Raw genomic sequence first — 17,737 nt, forward strand, 5'->3', positions numbered from 1 at the left:
TCCATGCTGTTGCAAATGGTAAAAGTTCCTTTTTTTTTTTTTTTTTTTTTTTACAGTGGCGTAGTATTCCATTGTGTATATGTACCACAGTTTTCTAATCTATTCACCTGATGGGCACTTAGGCTGTTTCCAAATCTTAGCTATTGTAAATTGTGCTGCTTTGAACATAGGGGTGCATATATCTTTTTGATTGGTGTTTCTGGTTTCTTGGGATATAGTCCTAGAAGTGGGATTACTGGGTCAAATGGGAGTTCCATTTTTAATTTTTTGAGGAAACTCTATACTGTTTTCCACAGTGGCTGCACCAGTCTGCATTCCCACCAGCAGTGCACGAGGGTTCCTTTTTTTCCACATCCTCTCCAGCACTTGTCATTTGTTGATTTGTTGATGACAGCCATTCTGACAGGTGTGAGATGGTACCTCATTGTCTTTTTGATTTACATCTCTTGGATGATTAGTGACTTTGAGCATGTTTTCATATGTCTCTTGGCCTTCTGTATGTCCTCTTTCGGAAAGTGTCTATTTAGGTCCTTTGCCCATTTTTTATTTTTATTGGATTGTTTATCTTCCTTTTGTTAAGTTGTATGAGTTCTCTGTAAATTTTGGAGATTAAACCCTTATCTGAGAGAGCATTGGCAAATATGTTCTCTTATGCAGTGGGCTTTTCTTGTTGTTTTGTTGATGGTTTCTTTTGCTGTGCAGAATCTTTTTATTTTGATGTAGTTCTATTTGTTTATTTCCTCCTTAGTTTCCATTGCCCTAGGAGCAGTATCGGTAAAGACATTGCTACGACATATGTCTGCTATTTTGCTGCCTATGGAGTCTTCTAAGATTTTTATGGTTTCCCGTCTTACATTTAAGTCCTTTAGCCATTTTGAGTTTGTTTTTTTGTATGGTTTAAGTTGGTGATCTAGTTTCATTTTTTTGAATGTATCTGACCAAATTTCCCAGCACCATTTATTGACGAGACTGTCTTGACTCCATTGTATACTCTTGCCTCTTTTGTCACATATTAATTGAGTATAATGGCTTGGGTCAATTTCTGGGTTCTCTGTTCTGTTCTATTGGTCTATATGTCTGTTCTTATGCCAGTACCAGACAGTTTTGAGAACCGTGGCTTGGTAATATACTAGGTGTACCAGTTAATAATGTGGATTTTTTTCAGTAGGTGGAGTGACTCATATGTTGATATATATGCGATTTGATATGTATGCTATTTTGTTGTATTGACAGCAAGCTTCAAAACTTCATATGTCAAATTTTCTAAAGGTATTAGTATCAGTTATTTTTATGCTTAAAAATGTTGAATTTCGTGCCAAAAAAAGAGCATTTGTGGGAAGTTTTAATTCATTATTTTGAAGAAAAGTGCTGCTGAAAGTTATCATATACTTTAGGAAGCTTATGGTGAACATGCTCCATCTCAAGATACTTATGAAGGCTGGTTTAAATGCTTTAAAAGTGATGATTTTGATGTGAAAGACAAAGAATGTCCAGGTCAACCAAAAAGTTTGAAGACCAACAATTACAAGCATTATTGGATGAAGATGCTTGTCAAACTCAAAAACAACTTGCAGAAAGATTAAACTTTGCTCAGCAAACAATTTCCAATTGTTTACAAACAATAGGAAAGATTTTAAAGGAAGCAAAATGGGTGCCACATCAACTGAAGGAAAGACAAATGGAAAACTGAAGAGTCATCACTAAAATGTTGCTTCAACGACACGAAAGAAAGTCTTTTTTGCATTGAATTGTGACTGGAGATGAAAAGTGGATTTATTTTGAGAATCCTAAATGCACAAAATCATGGGTTGATCCAGGTCAACCATCAACCCTCAACATCAACTGCAAGGCCAAATCGCTTCAGAAAGAAGACAATGCTCTGCATTTGGTGGGATCAGGAAGGTGTGGTGTATTATGAGCTTCTAAAACCAGGTGAAACCGTTAATACTGATCGCTACCGACAACAAATAATCAATTTGAACCATGCTTTGATCATTAAAGGACCAGAATGTGACAGAAGACACGGCAAAGTAATTTTGCTTCATGATACTGCACCATCACACACTTCAAAACCAGTTAAAGACACATTAAAAGATCTTGTCTGGGAAGTATTAACCCACCCGCTATATTCACCAGACCTTGCTCCTTCAGATTACCACTTGTTCCGATCAATGGCACACGCACTTTCTGAGCAGCACTTCAAAACGTACAAAGAAGTGGAAAATTGGGTCTCTGAATGGTTTGCCTCAAAACAAGAAAAGTTCTATTGGGATGGTATCCACAAATTACCTGAAAGATGGGGAAATGTGTAGCTAGTGATGGACATTACTTTGAATAAAGCACTTACGATGTTTCTCTTGAAATTATTGTGTTTTCTTTGATTACAAAATCCTCATTATTAACCGGTACACCTGGTAGCTTGATAGCTGGTATTGTGATCTCTCCAACATTGTTCTTCTTTCTCAGGATTGCTGTGGCTATTTGGGGCTTTTTTTTTTTTTTTAAATTCCAGATAAATTTTTGCAGAGTTTGTTCTAGGTCTTTGAAATATTCTGTTGGTATTTTAATGGGTATTGCACTGACTCTGGAGATTGCTTTGGGCAGTATGGATATTTTAGTGATGTTGATTCTGCCAATCCATGAACACTGTATGTTCTTATATTTGTTTATGTTTTCCTCTGTCTCCTTTTTCAGTGTCCTAAAGTTTTCCAAGTACAGGTCTTTTACCTCCTCAGTTAAGTTTATTCCTAGGTATCTTAATTTTTTTGGTGCAGTGGTAAATGGGATTGATTTTTTAGTTTCTCTTTCTCTGAGTTCACTGTTGGTGTGTAAAAATGCCATAGATTTCTGAGTGTTATTTTTGTATCCTGCTATATTGCCGAATTCATTTATTAAGTCTATTAGTTTTGTTTTTGTTTTTGTTTTTTTTTTAAATATATTTTATTGATATTTTACAGAGAGGAAGGGAGAGGGATAGAAAGCTAGAAACATCGATGAGAGAGAAACATCGATCAGCTGCCTCCTGCACACTCCCTACTGGGAATGTGCCCGCAACCAAGGTACATGCCCTTGACCGGAATCGAACCTGGGACCCTTCAGTCCGCAGGCCGATGCTCTATCCACTGAGCCAAACCAGTTTCGGCAGTCTATTAGTTTTTTGATGGAGTAATTGGGGTTTTCTATGTACAGTATCATGTCATCTGTGAATAAGGACATTTTTACTACTTCTTTTCCAATTTGGATGCCTTTTCTTTCTTCTTGTCTGATCGCTATGGCTAGCACTTCCAGTACTATATCGAAAAGAAGTGCTAGCCAGAAGTGGTGAAAGTGGGCATCCCTGTCTTGTTCCTATTCTTAGGGAAAATGGTTTTAGTTTTGCCCATTGAGTATAACGTTGGCTGTAGATTTGTCATATAAGGCTTTTATTATGTTGAGGGATGGTCCCTCTATTCCCACTTTGCTGAGAGTTTTTATGAAGAAAGGTGGTGGATTTTGTCAAAAGATTTTTTTGCATCGATTGATATGATTATGTGATTTTTGTCTCTCCGTTTGTTTATGTGCTGTATCACATTTATTGATTTGCAGATATTGTACCATCCTTGCAGCCCAGAATAAATCCCACTTGGTCATGGTGTATGATCTTTCTAATGTAATCCTGGCTCTGATTTGCTAGAATTTTGTTGAGGATTTTATTAGCATCTATGTTCATCAAGGATATTGGCCCGTAGTTCTCTTTTTTTGTGATGTCTCTATCTGGTTTTGGAATTAGGGTTATGTTGGCTTTATAGAAAGAGCTTGGAAGTGTGCCTTCCTCTTGAATTTTTTTGAATAGTCTGAGGAGGATAGGTTTTAGTTCTTCATTGAATTCTTGGTAGAAATCCCCTGTAAAGCAGTCCGGACCAGGGTTTTTGTTTGCTGGAAGAATTTTGATTACTGCTTACATTTCTTTGGTAGTTTTTGGCCTATTCAGGTTTTTTGATTCTTCCTGATTGTGTTTTGGGAGCTTGTATTTTTCTAAGAATATGTCCATTTCGTCTAGGTTGTCCATTATGTTGGAATAGAGTTGTTCATGGTATTTTTTCATAATCCTTTCTATTTCTGTAGGATCGGTTGTTACTTCACTCTTTCATTTCTGATTTTGTTTATTTGGGTCCTTTTTGCTTCCTGGTGAGACTGGTTAGAGGTTCATCAATCTTGTTTATCCTTTCAAAGAACCAGCTCTTGGGTTTTGTGATCTTTTATATATATATATTTTTTGTCTCTATGTCATTTATTTCTACTCTGATCTTTATTATTTCGTTCCTTCTGTTCACTCTGGGCTTTTCTTGTTGCTCTCTCTTCCTAACTTTTTGAGTTGTATGGTTAGAGGTTAGATAATTTATTACCATATTTTCTTTCTTTTTTTTTTTTTTTAGGTAGGCCTGTAGAGCTATGAACTTCCCTCTCAAGGCTGCTTTCACTGTGTCCCATAGATTTTGGGTTGTTGTGTTTTCATTGTTGTTTGATACCAGCCAGGATGTTTTCTATTTTTGGTAACCCAATCATTGTTTGATAGCATGCTATTTAGCCTCCAAGTGTTTGATTTTTTTCATTGTTTTTATTGTAGTTGATTTGTAATTTTATGCCATTGTGATCTGAGAGCATGGTTGATATGATTTCTATCTTCTTGAATTTGAAGAGACTTTGCCTGTGTCCCAGTGTGTGGTCTATCTTTGAAAATGTCCCTTGTGCACTGGAGAAGAATGTATATTATGTGGCTTTGGGGTGAATGGTTCTGAAGATGTCAGTTCCATCTGATCTAGTGAGTGATTTAGGATTGATGTTTCTTAGCTGATTTTTTGTTTAGAGGATCTATCCAGTGGTGTTACTGGGTATTAAAGTCTCCTACTATGTGTGTATTGTCAGTCTCTTCCTTGATATCTTCCAGAAGTTTTTTTATATATATAGGTGCTCCTGTATTGGGTGCATATATGTTTACCAGAGTTATATCTTCTTGTTGAATTGTTCCCTTTAGTATTATGAAGTGGCCTTCCTTACCTCTCGTTATGGCCTTCAATTTGAGTTCTAATTTTTCAGATATAAGTATTGCTACCCTAGCTTTTTTTTTCATTTCCATTCACCTGAAAAATTTTTTTCCATCCCTTCACTATCAGTTTGTGTGAGTCCTTTGTTCTGAGGTGGGTCTCCTGTAGACAGCAGATATAAGGTGGTAGTAGAGCCTGGTCTGCCAGTCCCCTACAGCCCTGTGGAATATAACTATCCCTCACTCACACATACACACACTCCCTGTACATCTACGCACTCTCCTTTCGCTCTCTCACTCACTCACACACTATCTCCCTCACTGCCTTCCTGTCGGCCGCCATCTTGGATCTCCAGGATTTATTCTTTTGATTTGCGAATATTGTACCATAGTTTCATCCCTGGAATAAATCCCACTTGGTCATGTTGTGTGATCTTTTTAATATATCACTTGATCTGATTTGTTAATATTTTGTTGAGGATTTTAGTAGCTATGTTCATCAGGGATATTGGCCTTTAATTCTCTTTCTTTGTAATGTCTTTATCTGGTTTTGCAATTAGGATAATGTTGGCCTCAGAAAAAGAGGTTGGAAGTGTTCCTTCTTCTTGGATTTTTGGGAATAGTGTGAGGAGGATAGGTGTTAGTTCTTTGAATGTTTGGTAAAACTTCCCCGGGAAGCCATTTGGACAAGGGCTTTTGTTTGCTGGGAATTTTTTGATTATTGCTTCTATATCCTCAGTTGTTATTGGCCTATTCAGGTTTTCTGCTTCTTCTTGATTCAGTTTGGGAAGATTGTATTTTTTTTAGAAATTTCCATTTCATCCACATTTTCCAGCTTGTTGGCATATAGTTGCTCATAGTATTTTCCTATAATTCTTTTTATTTCTGTGATGTCAGTTAATTCACCACTTCCATTTTGCATTTTACTTATTTGGGTCCTCTCTTTGTTTTTTGAGGAGTCTGGCTAAAGGTTGATCAATCTTGTTTATGCTTTCAAAAGAACCCACTTGTGGTTTCAGTATTTTTAAAACTGAGTTGAAAATTTTTGATTATCATATTCTTAATCCTATATTTTGTTTTCTGAATATTACTTTTTATAACATTCCTTCTTGTCTTACACGTCTAAATATGCTAATTATATTTTTTTCTAATATTTATCTTGCTGTCTGCATTGCCTCTTTTCTTTAGGATTCTTTTATCTGTTTTATTGATTTTGGTCTGAAAACAGGAGGTTTTCCTGAAATTAATGGTGCTTATTGGTTGTCCATCCATATATGAGCAAGGCACTAAAATGCTTCCTGGGGACTCTGTGTTTAGTCAGAACATCTAGGATTGTTATTATTTACTGTATGTTCTTTGGTCTGTATCTTCAGGTGAGAAATAGCCCTGCATGGAATAAGCCTCATTTTGTTCCCTATTTTTGTCTAGCACCTCATTCCTGCTTGGCTCTATTTATGCCTGGCATTCCTAAGTTTGGTTCAGTTTTTGTAATATATTTTCCATTTATTGCCTCATTTTTTCAAATTATAAGCAAAAGTTTATTTAGAAAGTCATAGAGGTAGAAGTGAGCTGTAGAAGTAATGGTTTTAGGAAACAAGTTACAGAGGCAAAAGAAAGGCCAGTGGAGAGAGAAAGGTAAAGGTTACATACTTGGTGGGGGAAGGAGAAAAGGATGGGAAAGGTGTATGCATGCTCCTGAGAGAGAGAACCCCACCTATTGCCTCTTATTCTTAGTTAATCTCCTTTTTGTTAATATTCTTTTTTCAGATAATGATTAAGTGAAATAATTTTTGTAGATATACTCATATTCCAGGCATACGACTAAAACTCACTTTGTACCTAAATTTTCGGTCCACTGTAAATAACTAGTCAGCCATTACCTGTTTCTATCTCTATCTACCTATGTATCTATCTAGTTATCTAACATCTAGGAGAATGAGTTCTGAGTTTCTCACTATTGCTGCCATGTACTAACTACAAATATCAGTTCAGAAATTGCTACTAGGATTATTAAAGTAGAACTTAAATATACTATGTATTAAAAATGTATTTTTCTTTTTGAAAATAAGGTTTGCTTTCCTTTTGAAAATTAGGTAAGTCAAAAATGGCAGAACTCTTTATGGAATGTGAAGAAGAAGAGTTGGAACCCTGGCAGAAGAAAGTAAAAGAGGTTGAGGATGATGATGATGATGATGAGCCGATCTTTGTTGGAGAGATATCAAGTTCAAAACCAGCAATTTCAAGTAAGCATTTACTTGTAGTGAAGCCAAGTTTTATAAAATACTGTTTCTAATGGAAAAAATTTACAAACTGGCTTAGAGGTACTTATGTCCTTGCTTCTCTGCAAAGAGTTGGGAATGAAAGATTAGGTGTGAGGTAAGTAAGAATTTTAGAAACAGGGTGGGGATGTGATTGGGTACATGAGGGAGGAGGTAAGAGGTTAAAATATCAGATCTGAGAAAAAGAAATGGACTAAGATTAGCTGGTGACATTGGAGGTCTTTTGTTACCATAATTTTGTGGAGCTAAATTTTCTATTTATTCTTTTTTTTTCCCACTTAAACTCAGAAGTAGAGGGGAAAAAGGGTTTAGACTACTTTGTTTAAAATATCAGACTGTACTAAATAAGTTTGTGTTATTCTCAGATAGGGGTTCTCAATTCCAAGCAACTGCCTTATCGCAGTGTCATTCATTCATAGATACAAAATGTATAGGCAATGAATGATTGCAGTCTCTGGCCTGTATGCTTATAGGTGCTTCTGATCACATCTATTTTCCAGCAACTTGCATTTATATTCATGAAAGAGAAGGGCACTGACTACAGCTACTATATTTGGATGACATAGCAGTTAAAACTTAAATCTTTATGATTTTTTAACAGAACATCTTGATACCTTTGTAGATTCTAGATTTCAGTTAGAGTAATTGGATTTGACCTTGTTATAATGTTAAAGCAAAGAGCAATAACATCTTTAAAAATATTCGCTCAAAAATATATAGAAGTGTAGAGAAATAATGTATGAATTCTAGATTTTCTTACCAAGACAGTGCTTAAAAGTGTGATTAAGAGGCTACTTTAGCCCTGCTGTTGTAACTCAGTGGATTGAGTGATGTCCCATGCATTGAGTGGTTACCGGTTCGATTCCTGGTAAGGGTACATGCCTGGGTTGCGGGATCGCCAGTAGTGGTGTACAGGAGGCAGCCCATCCATATTTCTATCCCTATCCCCTTCTCCCTTCCTCTGTCTCTAAAATAAATAACAATACAGGTATTTTTTAAAAAGAATCCCTTGCTCTTTGCCCTTTTTTAAAAAAAGAGGTTACTTTGAAATATTTGGAAAGCCTGATAACTTTCTTCTGTTGCCCCTAAAATTGTAAGGGCACTTTTATTCAGTTTTATCAGAGGGATAATAACTTAACAATTTAATTCTCAATACCACTTCCTCTGGCAAATTAATAATCTCTCATGGAGGTTCTAATTGGAGTGCCACTTTGATTATAAATTGAATGATACTTGTTGATGATAGTAGAACATCCTAATATATAAAAACCCTGGGTTGTAACCACCAGTAATGACCAAGGCTCGACCAACCGGACCTGAAGGGGCTGTGAATCAGGGCCAGAGAGAGGCCTGAAGAGAGAAGCAGGGACTGATCCGTTGCCTCTGTGGCAGCTTTTGATCAGCACTTGCCCCTTTCCTTCTCTCCCAGTCTGGCTAGCAGCCGTGCCTCCATTTCTCTTCACGCCTCCACCTGGGCTGCTGATCAGTCCCGCCTTTCTGATCAGGCCCCGTTGATAGGCCCAGAGATGCTGACTGGCATAAGAACTGGCCAGTCAGAACCATATGTGGGTGCTGTGAAGAACCAGTGGCTGCCTAGGAGGCGGAGTTTCTGACGCTGAGTGGCATAGACACTGACCAATCAGAACCAAATGTGGGTGCTGTGGAGAGCCTTTGGCTGCCTAGGAGGCGGAGCTTCAGACGCTGACTGGCATAGAAACTGACCGATCAAAACCCAGTCTGGGTGCTGTGGGGAGCCAGTGATTGCCTAGGAGATGGAGCTTTTGATGCTGACTAGCATAGAAACCGACCAATCAGAACCAAATCTGGGTGCTGTGGGGAGCCAATGGCTGCCTAAGAGGTGGAGGTTTTGATGCTGACTGGCATAGAAATCAACCAATCAAAACCAATTTAGCCAGCAGAGGAGGGCAGTTGTGGGGCGAGATCAGGCCTGTAGGCGAAATCAGGCCAGCAGGAGAGGGCTGTTGGGGGCTAGATCAGGCCAGCCAGGGAGGGCAGTTGGGGGCGAGATCAGGCTAGCAGGGGAGGGCAGTTGGGGGCAACCAGGCTGGCAGGGAGGGCATTTAGGAGCGATCAGGCAGGCAGGCAGAGGCAGTTAGGAGTGATCAGGCAGGCAGCAGGTGAGCAGTTAGGAGCCAGTGGTCCCAGGTTGCGAGAGGGATGTCTGACTGCTAGTTTAAGCCTGATCCCACAGGCTGTTGGACATCCCCCAAGGGGTCCCAATTGGAGAGGGTGCAGGCTGGGCTGAGGGAACCCCCCTCCGTGCACGAATTTCATGCACCGGGCCTCTAGTAATTATACATTCTTTTTAATTATTGTTTCTAGTAATTGTGATATTTTATACTGGTATATTACCATATTGTAAAATTGTTATTGAACTTCTCTTATCGAAAACATGACAGTTAAGTTCCAAGTTGATTTTATACTGATTGTATTGATTTAACAGTGTTCAACTAGAATAGTGTATATTAGTTTTAAAATAATTATGTCAAAAAATAGAATTTCTTTTCTAAACTGTTAAGATATAGAATTTAAATGATTGTATTGTTGGTTATGTGTAGGCCATAAAATGTTAACATGGAATATGGTTTGAATGTTTACATAGAATTAGCAGAAAGAAGGGTAAAATCTGTGTTTGTAGAATACAACCACTAAAAAGTACTTTAATAATAGTTCTTTGTTGGTTTGGGTCAGTGGTCTGCAAACTGCAGCTCATGAACCACATGCGGCCCTTTGGCCCCTTGAGTGTGGCTCTTCCGCAAAATACCACAAGCGGGCGCGCATGTACAGTGCGATTGAAACTTCGTGGCCCATGTGCAGAAGTCGGTTTTCAGTTCTCAAAAGAAATTTCAATCGTTGTACTGTTGATATTTGGCTCTGTTGACTAATGAGTTTGCCGACCACTGGTTTGCGTAAATACTTAATCATGAATTTCAGAATGAAAATGGTGTTGTTATTGGAGCAGAGTTGTTTCTTCAATAAGACATATGTAGGGCTTAGTTATAGAACACTACATTGCCATTATCAGATAATAGGCCTACTTCTGTGTGACCCCTTTACTTTATAGGGTAATTTTATGGGATCTGGTTATTTTTTACTGTGATGGAAGAAAAGGACATTTTAATGATGTTTCGAGTGTTTGTGCTTTTACCTTTTTCTAACCAACAATTTTAGGCAAAACCCACGCTTCCAAATTTTAGTTTGATTATTGAGTAACCTAAGAGTTACAGAGTTTATATGCATGTAAGAATAAGGAACTTTAAACTGATCCTGAAAATCATATTAGGCTCACATTGACTTACGTTTTAGTGGTAGATTTGAAACTTCTTAAATTATAACATACTCAGGTAAACTGTAGGTTCATTTTGTCTGTAGCCTCTTATAATTTCCCTTTCAGAAATCAAGAGTAATGGTGCAGATAATCCAATGAGATCCCTCATAAGGTCACTTCAAGGCTTTTAGGGATGTGAGTGGCATATGGAGCTTGGGCAAGATTTTGATTTTGAGTAATAGGAACCTGAATGTATATACAGCCCTATCATCACTCAAAGAAAGACATATACTTCAATTATAAGTTGTATATGAATGTACTTTTAGAAAAGTTTTACTAATAATGTGGAATATTTCTTTGCCATGTAGAAGGTTTGACTTATATTTAGTCAGATTTAACAATTATTTATTTTTGGCCTTTGGATTTTGAGTTATACTTAAAAAGGTTCTAATACTATGTAACAATTAAAGCTTGTAATCTTGTTCCTTTAGTAAATAAATATTTATATGTTTAACTGTATTTTAAAATTAGTGATAACTTATAAACTTCTTCCAGAAATCTATTTGTGTTCAGTTCATGATTTATATTATCTTAATATATATTTCATTCAAACAAACGAATTTTAAAATAAATATAATTTTTTTAGATATTTTGAATAGAGTAAACCCCAGCTCATATTCAAGAGGAATAAAGAATGGCGCACTCAGTCGAGGTACAGTATTATTTTCCTCTTTTAATTTTAAAGTGAAGTATTTTGATATTGATTATATAGAAATATATTCAATATATTTTGTAATTTTGAAATACAGGTATTACTGCTGCATTCAAGCCTACAAGTCAACACTACACGAACCCAACATCAAATCCAGTGGCTGCCTCGCCAGTAAATTTTCATCCTGAATCTAGATCTTCAGATAATTCTGTTATTGTTCAGCCTTTGTCTAAACCTGTAAGTGTTTCTGAAACTACACAGTCAGCTCAGGCATACATTGGATATTATTTATAAACTAGAGGCCCGGTGCACAAAATTTGTGCATTGGGGGAGGGGAGTGTCCCTAAGCCCTCTCCAATCTGGGACCCCTCAGGCAGTCAGACATCCCTCTCACAATCTGGGACTGCTGGCTCCTAACCGCTCACCTGCCTGCCTGCCTGATTGCCCCTAACCGCTTCTGCCTGCCAGCCTGATTGCCCCCTAACCACTCCCTGCCTGCCCGATTGCCCCCAACTGCTCGCCCCTGCTGGCCTGATCGCCCACAACTGCCCTCCCCTGCCACGACCCGATGCCTCCGCGCAAGGCAGCGGAGACTCCGGGACCAGCCTCCTCTACACCCCGCAGAACCATGGGACCCCCAGGCCTCACCACACAGAGCGGCAGCCCATCTTGTGGTGGCCATCTTGTGATGACATCGTGCGTGAGGACCACCTAGGCTTTTATTAGAATAGATGTCAACAATACCCAATTAAAATTCTTAACTATCATGGGTACTTATTCGGTAGAAGCATTATCAGCATCAGAAAATGTAACCATCTTTAAGAGCTCAACCAGTACGCAAAGTAATAACTGCAGGAACTAACTACCCAACCTGTTTCTTAGTCAGTAATGTGCTTAAATTAAATAGCTACAGTATTAAAAACTACTATCAAAACATGAATAAAAGTATGATCAGTAATGAATATTGCATAATGGCAAACTGTTTAAGATTATAAAGTGCGCCAAGTATTCTTCGTTCTTAGTTGGGAAAATTATTGAGAGCCTATCATAGCTTTTTATTCTGAAACCTTTATAGTACCTTTATAGTATTAATAAAACACATCAACAATACGTACTAGTTAATGGTAATAGTTAAAATTTATTGAACTGTTAATATGTGTAAGGCTTTGTGCTCAAAGCTATATATACTGTATATATATATATAAATATATATACATTATATACGTATATATACACACATATACACACTAGTAGCCCTGCACACGAATCCGTGTGCCAGTAACTCACTGCCACCCTCCAGTAGCTCTCCACCGCTGCCCTGCCCTCCTGTAGCTCCCTCTGCCTCCCCCCAACCCCCTCATAGCTTGCTGCCCTGACCCCTCCTGTAGCTCTCTGCTGCCTGCTTGTAGCTCGCTGCCCCACTGCTGATCCGCGATCTGGTCATTACACAGTCAGTCGTTACGCTTCACAGCGTAATGACCATTTGCATATTACATCTTTATTATATAGGATAAGTTAATCTGATTTAATTCTTAAATGTCCCTGTGAAGTAGGCACTATTGTTACCCTATTTTATATTTCAGGAAATTGAGGCTCACAGAGGTTAAATAATTCACTCAGTGCCATAGAGCTGGCAAATGATAGATTTGGAATTTTACTCTAGACTAACCCATAGTTCATATGTATTTGCATATATACATATATATATACTAGAGGCCCGGTGCACAAAATTCATGCACGGGGAGGGGGTATGTCCCTCAGACCAGCCTGTACCCTCTCCAATCTGGGACCCCTCGAGGGATGTCCGACTGCCCATTCCTCTCACAATCCAGGACTGCTAACTCCCAACTACTCGCCTGCCTGATTGCCCCTAACCGCTTCTGCCTGCCAGCCCGATCACCCCCTAACCACTCCCCTGCCAGCCTGATGGATGCCTAACTGCTCCCGTGCCGGCCCGATTGCCCCTAACTGTCCTCCCCTGACAGCCTGGTCACTGCAACTGCTCTCCCCTGCCTGCCTGGTCACCCCTAACTGTCCTCCTCTGCAGGCCTGATTGCTCCCAACTGCCCTCCCCTGCTGGCCTGATCTCCCCCAACTGCCAGGCCTGGTCCCTCCCAACTGTCCTCCCCTGCAGGCCTGGGTCCCTTCCAACTGCCCTCCCCTGCAGGCCTGGTCGCCCCCAACTGCACACCTCTGCAGGCCTGGTTCCTCCCAGCTGCCTTCCCCTGCTGGACCAGTGACCCTTAACTGCCCTCCCCTGCCATCCTGGTCACTTTTAACTGCCCTCCCCTGCTGTCCTGGTCACTTCTAACTGCCCTCCTCTGTTGGCCCGGTCACCCCTAACTGCCCTCCTCTGCAGGACTGATCACCCCCAACTGCCCTCCCTTTCAGGCCTGGGTTCCCCCTAACTGCCCTCCCCTGCAGGCCTAATTGTCCCAACTGCCCTCCTCTGCTGGCCTAGTCACCCCTAACTGCCCTGCCCTGCAGGCATGGTTCCTCCCAACTGCCCTCCCCTGCTGGCCTGATTGCCCACAACTGCCCTCCCCTGCTGGCCATCTTGTGGCGGGCATATTTTGTTTTATTTTTTTTAAATAAATCTTTATTTTTCAGATTATTACAGTTGTTCCTCTTTTTTCCCCCCATAGCTCACCCGGTTGCCACCCCACCCCATGCCCTTACCCCACACCCCCCACTGTCCTCATCCATAGGTGCATGATTTTTGTCCAGTCTCTTCCTGCACCCCCCCCACAACCCTTTCCCCCCGAGGATTGTCAGTCCACTCCCTTTTTATGCCCCTGATTCTATTATATTCACCAGTTTATTCTGTTCATCAGATTTTTTTATTCACTTGATTTTTAGATTCACTTGTTGATAGGTATGTATTTGTTGTTCATAATTTTTATCTTTACCTTTTTCTTCTTCTTCCTCTTCTTTAAGAATACCTTTCAGCATTTCATATCATACTGGTTTGGTGGTGATGAACTCCTTTAGCTTTTTCTTATCTGTGAAGCTCTTTATCTGCCCTTCAATTCTGAATGATAGCTTTGCTGGGTAGAGTAATTTTGGTTGTAGATTTCTGCTATTCACCACTTTGAATATTTCTTGCCACTCCCGTCTGGCCTGCATAGTTTCTGTTGAGAAATCAGCTGACAGTCGTATGGGTGCTCCCTTGTAGGTGACTAACTGTTTTTCTCTTGCTGCTTTTAATATTCTCTCTTTGTCTTTTGCCCTTGGCATTTTAAAAATGATGTGTCTTGGTGTGGTCCTCTTTGGATTCCTCTTGTTTGGGGTTCTGTGCGCTTCCTGGACTTGTAAGTCTATTTCTTTCACCAGGTGGGGGAAGTTTTCTGTCATTATTTCTTCAGATAGGTTTTCAGTATCTTGCTCTCTCTCTTCTTCTGGCACCCCCATAATTCGGATGTTGGTACGCTTGAAGTTGTCCCAGAGGCTCCTTACGCTATCTTCATATTTTTGGATTCTTTTTTCTTTTTGCTCTTCCAGTTGGGTGTTTTTTGCTTCTTTGTATTTCAAATCTTTGACTTGATTCTTGGCGATCCTCTAGTCTGCTGTTGGATCTCTGTATATTATTCTTTATTTCAGTCAGTGCATGCTTAATTTCTAGTTGGTCCTTTTTTCATATCCTTGAGGGTCTCACTAAATGTATCGGCCTTTTCTAGAAAATTCTTGAAAAACCTTATAACGGTGGTTTTGAACTCTATATCCAGTAGTTTGCTTTCCTCCATTTCTTTCATTTGTGATCTGTTTCTTTGTCTCCGTATTTTGGCTGCTTCCCTGTGTTGATAGAGTGGCTTTGTGTGCTAGGTGTTCTATAGGGCCCAGTGGCTCAGCCTCCCCAGTTACCCGAGGTGGACACTCTTGGTGCACCCCTTTGTGGGCTGGGTGCACAGTCTTGTTGTAGTTAAGCCTTAATTGTTGTTGGTATCACTGGGAGGAATTGACCTCCAGGCCAACTGACTGTGAGGATCAGCTGTGTTTACGCTGGGAGAACTTCTGTGCTGGAGACATCCTTATGAGGCAAGACTTGCTTCAGTGGGGCTTTGGTGCTCACTGTGTCTGCCCCCTGAGTGTGTCCCTTATGGATCTGAGGAGTTGTAATCTGGATGGTCCCACTTTGACAACTGGGTACCCTGGCTCTTGGATATCCAAGGAGGTGTTAATTTAGCCTCTGCCTGAAGCCACCCAGCAAGGTGCTACAGAGAGATCTGCAGATTCCTTTTCTTTGTTTGGGTTTTGTAGGTGCCCAGATGAGGCCCAGCTGTGAAGCAGTGCAAGCTGCTGTGGGGCCTTGGGCCTTCTTTTGGATGTTCTGGGCCTCTCTGACTCAGCAGCAGTTTGTTAGGTAATTTTAGATTTCAAAGGACCAGGCCATTCATATGCAAAAGCCTCCGCGCACAGGTTGGGTGGGGCGGGGTCTCAGGGCAGAACAAACAGCTATGGCTGACCGTCAGCCCTTCCCTAATAGGCCCCCAGGTCTCAGTGTCCCTTGGTAATTGCTGCAAGCACCTCTGAGAGAAAGCCGCCCTCGAGTTCTGCCCGCTTCCAGACAGTCCAGTTTCTCCCCGTATGAGTCTGGGTCCCCAGAGTCTCTCCGGGAACTTGAGTTCAGAGCCTCGGAGCTTGTGTCTCTCTCTGGATTGAAAAAGAGAGCCGCGTACTCAGTTGCTAATCCTCTCTGCATGCATGCCTCTGTACCTCTGCCTTTACTTCTGCAGCTCCTCTGAGTCTCAGTGTGCTTTTCTCTTTCCTTCTAGTTGTAGAATTTCCACTCAGCCAGCCTTCCTGTGTTTCTGGATGATATCCGTTTTGTCTTTTAGTTGTAGTTTTAAAGTGGTTGTGCACAGCAGCAGGTTCAGGTGTTTACCTATGCCAGTGGTTGGCAAACTGCGGCTCGCGAGCCACATGCGGCTCTTTGGCCCCTTGAGTGTGGCTCTTCCACAAAATACCACATGCGGGCGCGCATGTACAGTGCACTTGAAACTTCGTGGCCCATGCGCAGAAGTCAGTTTTCGGCTCTCAAAAGAAAGTTCAATATTTGGCTCTGTTGACTAACGAGTTTGCCAACCACTGACCTATGCTGCCATCTTGGTTTCTCTCTTGTGGCGGCCATCTTATGTCTACATGGGGGCTGCCATCTTGTGTGTTGGTGTGATGGTCAATTTGCATATCATCTCTTTATTATGTAAGATGTATTGTATATAAATGTATACTTTAAAAACAATGGGAGCATTTCTTTCTTGTGTCCATTTTCAAAGTGTAATTTTTAGGCCCTGGAATTTCTTCTGAGATTCTTTCATGAGTTTGAGAATCAACCCTATTAATACTAAAATAGAAAGACACTATTTGCCTTTTTCACTATGTTGACATTTGCACTGATAATACAAAAGCAATGGTAAGTAAACTGCTGGTGGTGCCTCAGGACAGTGGTATTAAGCTGTACTAGTAGTTTTTGTATTAGTCACCACCATGCATACACAGTAAAAAATATTACAGTCATATTCAATTTACTTGAGGAAGTATGGAAATGTTTTGTTAACTCTATAATTTTGAATATATTTTAAAAATATTTTGTGTAGGCCGAAACCGGTTTGGCTCAGTGGATAGAGCGTCGGCCTGCGGACTGAAGGGTCCCGGGTTCGATTCCGGTCAAGGGCATGTACCTTGGTTGTGGGCACATCCCCAGTGGGAGGTGTGCGGAGGCAGCTGATCGATGTTTCTCTCTCATCGATGTTTCCAGCTCTCTATCCCTCTCCCTTCCTCTCTGTAAAATATCAATAAAATATATTTATTTTTTTTTATTTTTATTTTTTTTTAAGCAAAAGTGTGGAAAATTTATTACAAGCAGATTCAGACTCCCCTCACGGGGAGGGAAGGCCCAGTAATGGGCTGCCCCAATAAAATATATTTAAAAAAAAAATATTTTGTGTAGTGAAATGGGTAGTATGCATAAAGCACTTCTTTGTCTGAAGTATGATATATTTTGAGGAAAATCACTTGTGTATTGAATTGTAAGCTAAACTACCCACTTTTTACAAAGAGAAGAACATTTTCACTTGAAAGAGTGACTGACAACCCATGGTGTATTATTTATTTTTGTGTAGAAATGTTACCATAAACATATGGTTTAAAACCACACACATTTCTTATCTCATACTTTTTATGGGTTAGGAGTCAGATCTTAGTGGTTGCATGATAGTTTGTTCTTTAATTTTTTTAACCATTCTGCCATTGTTGGACATATAGATTGCCATTGCCTTTATTTGCAAAAATTAAAAAGTAATGATAACATTTACTGCTACTTTATTTGCATTTAAATTTTTTTGCTATTAAAATGTTATCATTACTTATAAAATTTTAAATGTTTAATTGATTTCTAATGAATATTGGACTTATAGGGAAAATAATACAAAGTTCCA

The 17,737-nt window shown here is 39.9% G+C and overlaps 1 protein-coding gene across 6 annotated transcripts in view; it reads left to right on the plus strand.

The window, feature by feature from the left end:
- Positions 1-17,737, plus strand: part of ZNF280D (zinc finger protein 280D) — a 117,636-nt gene that overhangs the window by 26,557 nt on the left and 73,342 nt on the right. For 4 of the 6 annotated variants that reach the window (XR_013959253.1, XM_080645699.1, XM_080645703.1 and 1 more), the window contains 3 exons: positions 7,117-7,266; positions 11,238-11,303; positions 11,401-11,540. Coding sequence is in view for 5 of the 6 variants with exons in the window: in XM_080645699.1 (XP_080501825.1) it covers positions 7,128-7,266; positions 11,238-11,303; positions 11,401-11,540 (345 nt within the window). In the remaining variant the exon portion in view is untranslated. The remainder of the gene's footprint in view (positions 1-7,116; positions 7,267-11,237; positions 11,304-11,400; positions 11,541-17,737) is intronic. The other 2 variants (XM_080645700.1, XM_080645701.1) reach the window with 1 other exon arrangement.

The sequence above is a fragment of the Plecotus auritus genome (genome assembly GCF_963455305.1).
Source record: "Plecotus auritus genome assembly, chromosome: 1".
In the NCBI taxonomy this organism is placed as follows: domain Eukaryota; kingdom Metazoa; phylum Chordata; class Mammalia; order Chiroptera; family Vespertilionidae; genus Plecotus; species Plecotus auritus.